Source organism: Piliocolobus tephrosceles, chromosome 1 (genome assembly GCF_002776525.5).
Source record: "Piliocolobus tephrosceles isolate RC106 chromosome 1, ASM277652v3, whole genome shotgun sequence".
NCBI classification, from domain to species: Eukaryota; Metazoa; Chordata; class Mammalia; order Primates; family Cercopithecidae; genus Piliocolobus; species Piliocolobus tephrosceles.
This window is the reverse complement of record NC_045434.1, coordinates 204,872,330-204,880,890: the sequence shown is the minus strand read 5'-3', so window position 1 is coordinate 204,880,890 and position 8,561 is coordinate 204,872,330. Positions and strand designations below refer to the sequence as shown.

Below are 8,561 nucleotides of genomic sequence, written 5' to 3'. Positions count from 1 at the left end.
GGCCACCAACCTGGAGTCCTCTCCCATCCCCTACCCCTGCCATGCGCACCTGGATTCACAGCCCCGGTGGAGATCACTCTGCCAGTGTCTCCCATGACTCCACATGCCAGGGCTGAGAAGCATTTATCAGTCACCAGCTGTCATGGTGCAGAGGGCGTTGTCAGCAGCGGAGCCTGCTTCCCGGAATGTCACGCAGGCAGCCAGTTCTCGGTCACTCTGGATGATTGAGTGTGAGGAATCCATCACTCAGCCTGCCAGGAGGCGAGGCAGGAGGCCGGGCCACCACAGCTCCATCTCCATGCTCCTTCTTGGCTCTCCCTGGGTCTATGTCAGAGCTGATTAAAGGCAGAGAAGCCTGTTCTTTGCCCCACGGCCGGTGACAGCAGGGAGCCGCTGGCCAGGGCCAGGCCATGGTTGTCATGCTCAGTAGTGATGGGTAGATGCAACTGCTGTCCAGAAACAAAGCCAAGCAGATAGCTGGGGGAGCCACAGCCCCAGAATGCTGCTTTCGGCCTGAGCTGCCTTTCTGGAGGCCTCTCTTACGGGAAACACCCATGTCCAGTCTAGGCACCCAGTCTGTCTGACAATTTGTATTCTGCAAGATGAGTACATACACCTTTCATTGAATATTACCACACCCCCATACCTGCTGGATTTTCCCCTTTTTTTCTTTTTCTTTTATTCCACTAGGGCCAGATGTGTTGGCTCACACCTGTAATCCCAGCACTTTGGGAGGCTTAGGTGGGCAGATTGCTTGAGCCCAGGAGTTTGAGACCAGCCTAGGCCGTTGCCTAGGAAAATTAGCTGGGTGTGGGTGGCTTGCACCTGTAGTCCCAACCACCCAAGAAGCTGATGTGGGAGGATTGCTTGAGCCTAGGAGATTGAGGCTGAAGTGAGATGTGATTGTGCCACTGCCCTCCAGCCTGTGCAAGAGCAAGATCCTGTCTCAAAAAAAATTGTGTTTTTACTCTAGAAAGAATATAGTTGTGGGAATTTGACAAATGCATACAGAAGTGTGCCCAGCTCCACAAACAAGATATAGCATAGTTCTGTCACGGCCCCAGATTCTGCCATGCGCCCTCTGGTCATCCCCTCTCACCACCTGGCAGCCGGCGGCCACTGATCTGATTTTGATCCTTATAGTTTTACCTTCTCCAGAATGTCATGGCAATGGAGTCATACGGTTTGTCGTCTTTGGGGTCTGGCTTCTTTCGGCCTCGGGCATTTGAGATTTATGCACGTATTCATGTTATGGTGCATATCGGTTGTTCATTCTGTTTTGTTGCCACGTAGTATTCTACTGAATGGAGATTTGTCTGTCCATTCCCTAGCTGAAGGGCTCTGGGGTTGTTTCTAGTTTTTGACCATTAGGAATAAGGCTCTCCGGCTACTATATATATGTGCATAAAGGTTTTTGTGTGAATGTATGTTTTCATTTCCCTTGAGTTAAATACCTAAGAGGGGAAGTGCAGGTCATACAGTAGGTGTATGTTGAACCTTTTTTTTTTTTTTGGGGTGGAGGGGGACAGAGTTTCGCTCTTGTCACCCAGGCTGGAGTGCAATGGTGCGAACTCGGCTCACTGCAACCTCCACCTCCTGCGTTCAGGCGATTCTCATGCTTCAACCTCCCGAGCAGCTGGGATTACAGGCATGCGCCACCACGCCTGGCTTTTTTTATTTTTTGTATTTTTAGTAGAGACGAGGTTTCTCCATGTTGGTCAAGCTGGTCTCTAACTCGCAATCTCAGGTGCCCGTCTTGGCCTCCCAAAGTGTGTTGAACCTTTTAAGAAACTGACACACCATTTTCCAAAGTGCTGGTGTCATTTGCCATTCCCACCAGCTGTGCATGAGATTTCCAATTTCTCCACTTCCTTGTCAGCACTTGGTAAGGCTGGTCCTTAATTTCAGTCATTCTAATAGGTAGGTATATAGAAATATCTTGTTGTGATTTTAACTGGCATTTCCCTAATGAGTAATGATGCTGAATACATTTTTATGTGCTTATTTGCCATCCATCTATCTTCTTTGGTGAAGTGACTCTTCAAAGCTTTTGCCCATTTAAAAAAAATCGGCTTGTTTCTCCTGTTACTGGGTTTTGAGAGTTCTGTATTAAATATATGATTTGTAAGTATTTTCTCCCAGTCTGTGGCTTGTCTTTTCATTCTCTTTATAGTAAATAGCGTCTCTGGAAGGACAAAAGTTCCTAAATGTGATGAAGTCCAGTTTATCAATTTGTTCTTTTGTGAATCAGGCTTCTAATGTTCTAAGGAAACTTTGCCTTCACGGTTTCTCCTACTAGGTGTTCTTTTAGAAGTGTTATGGTTTCAGGTTTTACATTTATTTCTGTGATCCATTTTAAGTTAATTTTTTATAAGGTGTGAGGTATAGGATAAGATTCTTTTTTTCGTATGTGGACATCCAATTGTTCTTTGCTATTTGTTGTAAAGACTATCATTTCTCCATTTAATTATTTTTGGACCTTGTCAGAGATCAAACCACACTTGTTTTGTGTGTGAGCCTGTTTCTGGACTTTCTGTTCCATGGATCTATGTGACTATTTTTTTTTTTAATTTTTATTTATTTTTTGAGATGGAGTCTCACTCTGTCGCCTAGTCTGGAGTGTAATGGTGCAATCTTGGCTCATTGCAACATCCGCCTCCCAGTTTCAAGCGATTCTTGTGCCTCTGCCTCCCGAGTAGCTGGGATTAAAGGTGCACCACCACGCCGGCGAATTTTTGTACTTTTAATAGAGTTGGGGTTTCATCATGTTGGCCAGGCTGGTCTTGAACTCCTGACGTCAGGGTTATCTGCCCACCTTGGCTTCCCAAAGTGCTGAGATTACAGGCGTGAACCACCACACTTGGCCTTGACTATCCTTTTACCGGTAAACCCCACATTGTCTTGGCTACTGTAGCTTTTTAGTAAGTTTGGACATCAGGTAGTGACTATACCTACCTTTTCAGCAGGGGGGCTGCTGTTCTCCCCGCTTTACAGATGAGAAACTGACCACAATCATGGAATCTTCCTGATAGCCTCCCTTATCAGGTGTTAGATGCTTAGCTCATGTTTAACACCTGATGCCTGATGCCTCTCATGCTTGATGCTCAGGACATCGCCTTTGCAGTCTGGCTTGTGTTTTGACTCTTAACTCTGTTTTTGTTTGTTGTATATCCCTGGGAAAGTAATCTTACCCCTCTGTGCCTCAGTTTCTTCATCTATAAAGTGGACGTCACCTGCCTTATACATTGTGGCAGATATTAAATGAGTCCATGTATCAGGTGAAACTATGTGAAATTGCTGATCTCTGACCATTTTCACAGACAAAAATGGCAGTTTTACCTAGTCCAACCTCACATGCAGAGTGTTTCTTGTGGTACTGGAGAAAGGGTATGTTCTCCAGAAATGGTCCCTGCAGCTGCTGCCATGCTCACTGATACAATGCCTGCTTCTGCTGCTGTTGCTATGACATTGTTATTACTGAAGGTGGTGGCTCTGAGGCTGATGTTTCATGTTCCTTGTGCCCTCTAATTAGGCAGCCAGTGTCTACAAGGACTTCCCAAGTGCCAAGCTTCTTGCTGAGTCTGCAAAGAGTAATGTAACCCTTTGCAGAGTTGGATCATGGGGCAGGAGTGCTCTCCTTAGGATACATGTGTGTGCAGAGTGCAGCGGGAGGAGCTTGAGTGGGCAGGAGGGGTGGGTGCCACTTCCTGGATGTGGCCCATTAAGGGAGCCTGGTAGGGTGATTGGGAATTTGGGATGGGGAGAGTGTTCCAGGTTCAGGTAATGGCTTGTGCAAAGGCTTGGAGGGGTCAGTGGACAAGCTTCAGAGGGAGCAGGGGGAAGGACAAGCAGGGGGAAGCTGCTTATAGTGGTGTAGGCTGCCTGCACAACTAACCCCATCCTTTGCATCCACAGGTCCCATCCACCTCTGCCTCCGCCATGGCTGCAAGAACCGTTATCATTGACCACGGGTCTGGCTTTTTGAAGGCTGGCACGGCTGGCTGGAATGAGCCTCAGATGGTCTTCCCGAACATCGTGAACTACCTACCGTGCAAGGAGAACCCTGGCCCCAGCTATGCGCGGAGGCGCGTGAGCCTGGGCATCGACATTTGCCATCCTGACACCTTTAGCTACCCCATCGAGCGGGGCCGCATCCTCAACTGGGAAGGCGTGCAGTACCTCTGGTCATTTGTGTTGGAGAACCACAAACGGGAGCACGAGGTCCCCCCTGTGATCATCACGGAGACCCCCTTGAGGGAGCCTGAGGACCGAAAGAAGATGTTGGAGGTGAGGCCTTCCGGGGGCTGCTCCCACTTGGGAGCAGGAAACAGACTGACACTATGTCTGGACTGATTGGGCACCAGGAATTCTGCTTTTTAAGATAAATTGCCAACTGAGTGTGGTGGCTTATGCCTGTAATCCCAACACTTTGGGAGTCCCCGGCGGGTGGGCAGATCGCTTGAGTCCAGGAGTTCAGGACCAGCCTGGGCAATACAGTGAGACCCCGTCTCTACAAAAAATGCAAAAATTAGCCAGGTGTAGGGTGCATGCTTGTGGTCCCAGCTACCTGGGAGGCTGAGGTGGGAGGATCACTTGAGCCTGGGAGGTCGAGAATAGAGTGAACTGAGGTCACGCCACTGCACTCTAGCCTGGGCAACAGAGCAAGGCCCTGTCTCAAAAAAAAAAAAAAAAAAAAAAAAACAAAAAACCAGAAACCTACAACTTGCCCCACAAACATTTCCCAAGAGCCCAGTGAGTGCCTGGTGTGCCTGTAAGCAAGGGAGCTCGTGGAGGCCCCACCTGCAGACGGACATGTAGCAACCAAAGTGCTCGGTGGAAAGGGGGTTGTTACCAGGGAGAAAGACGTGGGATTATTTGCTTATGGATTCCATAATTGCTGATATAGGCCATGTTCTGGCCCTCAGTAGAGCTTCCATGAAGGAGTTGACAAATAATTCCAGATAGTGATGAGTTCTAGAACCGTGATGAAATGGGATCATGGTGGACTGCTGGGGGTGGGGAACCTGTTTGAAGAGAGTACTGAAGAAGGGCTCCTCTGACGGAGGTGATTTCAGCAGCAAGAGTGGCAAGAGGCAAGTAGGATGGTGAGGCTGGCGGAGGGTGGGCCTTGTAGGCCTGGTAGGCTGTGGGTAGTGCTTGGATTCTACTCTAAATCAAGGATTGGCAACCCAGTGAGCCAAATCCGGCCCATCACCTATTTTGTAAATAAAGTTTTATTGGAACATAGCCACACACATTCATTTATATGTTGTGTAAGACAGAAAGGGGAGGAAGGAAAAAAGAAAATATGCTCATTGCCTGGTAGGCAAAGCCCTATTATTATTTTTTAAATAAAAACTTTCCAAACATCCAGACAAAACAGGAATTCTGATATTTAGGGTTTGGCAGAGCATGCTTTCATACTACAGCATCTGAGTTAAGTCGTTGCAGCAGAGACTGTTTGAGACCATGCATCAAGTTAAAGGCTAAAATATTTACTATAGTAGATTTGTTAAATAAAATGCATGATGTCTTAGTTAGACTTGAGTTTCAGATAAATGACAAATAATGTCTTAGTATTTAAGTATGGTTCATATTGCATGGGGCATATTTACACTACAATATTATTTATTATTGATCTGACAGTCATATGTAACTGGGCATCCTGTAGTTTTATTTGCTGAATTTGGCAACCCTTACTGTCTATCCCCTTTACAGAAAATGCTTGCCAGCCACTGCTCTAAGTGAATAGGAAGTTCCTGGGGAGTTTTAAATGGGGGAGTCATATCTGATTTTCTATTTGAAAAAGAGGACCTTGGCTGCTGTTTTGAGAAATGGCTGGTGGGGGGACAATTTTCTGAGAGTAATAATGGAGAGAGCCCCCTCCCACTGAGGGGAGATGATAGGCTTGTTGGGGCTTGAAGCGGTGAGTAAGTGGCTGGGGCCACAGAAGGGTTGACTGTTGTGATCTTTCTGCTTCTATGGGATTAGAACCTTGGGAAGGCAGCCAGAGCTGAGGAATGGGGGGCAGGGAGACTTTGTAAAGATTCAGGGGGTGAGGGGCAGGGGGAGAAAACCAGCCCAGGGTCTCTGGCCAACCCTAAATATCCAAATTCCAGGTTCGTCTTGATGTTTGTAAGGTTTTTATTTAAAAAAAAAAGAATAAATAAGGCTTTTGCTCCCAGGCAGTGAGCATCTTTCCCTTTTTTCTTTTCTCTTTCATTTTCTTTCCTTTTTCATTCTTTCCACCCGTTTGTCTTTTTTCTTGTCTGTCTTATCCTTCTTGTCTGTCTGTCTGTCTTTCTAGTCTTCCTCTACTTTTCGGAGGCAGTGGTGAATATGCAACACTTGTTTCTTTTCTAATCTGTTCTTCCTTCTTCTAAAGAGGCGGTTCAGGCTGCACATGTGACCCGTGGCCATGTCGCTCCTGCAGCCAGTCCCAGAACCATTTCTTGCAGCCACAGAGCTCTTCTCACCTCTCCACCAAAGTGATCTTCTGAACGGCCATGACCAGACAAGCTCCTGAGGCCAAACCCAGCTCCCCTTCTAATCCTCTAGAGCTGCTGCTTTATCCTCACTGCATGAGCTCCAGGGTCCCTGGGCTCAGCATCCTGGGGCAGCTCAAGAGTCCCCCGAGGACGTGGCTCTGTGCAGACTTCAGCTTTGACTGCTGAGCAGGCTGGGGGAAATGCACTGAGTGAATTCTCCCTTGTTGCAGATCCTGTTTGAGTTGCTGCATGTCCCATCCGTTCTCCTGGCCGACCAGCTGCAGATGTCCCTGTATGCCTCTGGCCTCCTGACCGGAGTGGTGGTTGATTCTGGCTACGGCCTGACCCGCGTGCAGCCTTTCCACCAGGGCCACCCCTTGCCCGCCAGTGGCAAGACGCTGGAGTTCGCCGGCCAGGATCTCTCCGCCTATCTCCTCAAGAGCCTCTTTAAGGAAGATTGCGATAGACGCAGCCTGTTTCAGCTGGAGACGGTCGCCATTACTCAGATGAACAAGTGCTACGTGCCGCAGAATCTGGGGGAGGCCCTGGACTTTCGTGAGAGGCAGAAGAGTGGCTTGGATGAGAGCAACACCTATCAGCTCCCAGATGGCTCCCGCGTGGAGCTGACCCCCATGCAGCGGGTGGCTCCTGAGATGTTCTTTAGCCCACAGGTGTTCGAGCAGCCAGGGCCCAGCATCCCACGGGCCATCGTGGAATCCGTGGAGTCCTGCGAGACTTCCCTGCGCCCCCTGCTGGTCTCCCATGTGATGGCCTGCGGGGGCAACACCCTCTATCCCGGGTTCACAAAGCGTCTGTTCAGGGAGCTGATGGGGGATTGTGTCTCCTCCACCAAGGCCACAGTCTGGGCGGGTTCCAATAGAAACTTCAGCGTCTGGCTAGGAGCGTCCGTGGTGGCTCACCTTTCCACCTACCAGTCTGAGTGGATGTCCCGAGAGGAGTATGGTGAGCATAGGAGGATGTGATCCTGCTGGCTCTCTCCTGAGAATGGGCTCCTGTTAGATGGGCACGGGCAGATTAATTTTAGCAAAATGTTCTGGGTGGTGGTAGAATGAGGTGAGGTGGGGTGAGCTGGCTTTGGAATTCTGGGGGCATAAGTGTATTTTTTAGGTTCTAAGGTTTTATCTTGTTGCAAGAGTGGGACCTACCCAAGGGGAAAGACAAGATGTCATTCTTGGAAACCCTGCAGGGGACGGTTTTTCCAGGGTGGCCTGTCATTGGAGTATGAGTGGCTGACTGCCATCTCCATGCCCGAGAGCCACTGGTTTTTCATTGACATTTCCCTTGGTTTGTCTCATTCTTCATGGTTGAGTAGGTTTTAACTGGGGTAACACTTCTGCTAGGAGTCCCAATTATTTTTGACTAGGGGATAGGGAAGAGTTGACATTTCTGGTCCTACAGGCCCTTTCTGACCAGGGAGGCATTGCTGCAGGTGAGCCTGGGATGCCCTTGCCACCTGTGGTTGGACCTTGTTTTATATCTGCAAATAAACAACTTGTTTGGAAGCAGTGCTGGCTCCTGTGATGGATGGGGGTAGGGTGGGTGGCCCCTTGGGGAGTCTCAGGGAGTATAAGTGTGAGAGAGCCAGGTAGGGGCCAGGGCAGGCCCTGAAGTGTCTGGGGCCTGTCAACAGTGGCTGCCACTGAGCCAAATAGGCAAGGGTCTGGACCCCGTGTTCTTCTACTGACACATTCTATCCATCCATCCCAGGTGTCCCAATATTCTGTTTAAAGTTTTCTTTCTTACTTGTATTTGTTTGATATATATCTGATGAATATTCAAGTACCTACCGTGTTTTAGGAGCTGTGCTGGACACTGGAGACTTGAGGTGAGAAAGATGTACAAGATTTCTGGTTTCAAGCTTACAGCATCCTGTGGGATCTATTGTAGACAGCACATACGTAAATATTTCTGATGATGAAGAATGAAATGAATCAAATGTGACACGGTCATGTGATCTGGAGGTGGAGGGATGGCCACTTTATATATAGTCTATCAAGTATAAAATAGGAAGTAATAACCACCTTCTGTCAGAGATTTGGGGTTGAAGACAAG

General features: G+C 48.4%; 1 protein-coding gene across 1 annotated transcript; it reads left to right on the top strand.

Moving 5' to 3' along the window:
- The first annotated feature begins 3,924 nt into the window (after positions 1-3,924).
- Positions 3,925-8,008, top strand: ACTL8 (actin like 8). Its single transcript, XM_023219865.2, has 2 exons — positions 3,925-4,287; positions 6,719-8,008. The coding sequence occupies exons 1-2, from the start codon at positions 3,940-3,942 to the stop codon at positions 7,469-7,471; spliced, it is 1,101 nt and encodes a 366-aa protein (XP_023075633.2). The 5' UTR covers positions 3,925-3,939; the 3' UTR covers positions 7,472-8,008.
- The last annotated feature ends 553 nt before the right edge of the window (positions 8,009-8,561 follow it).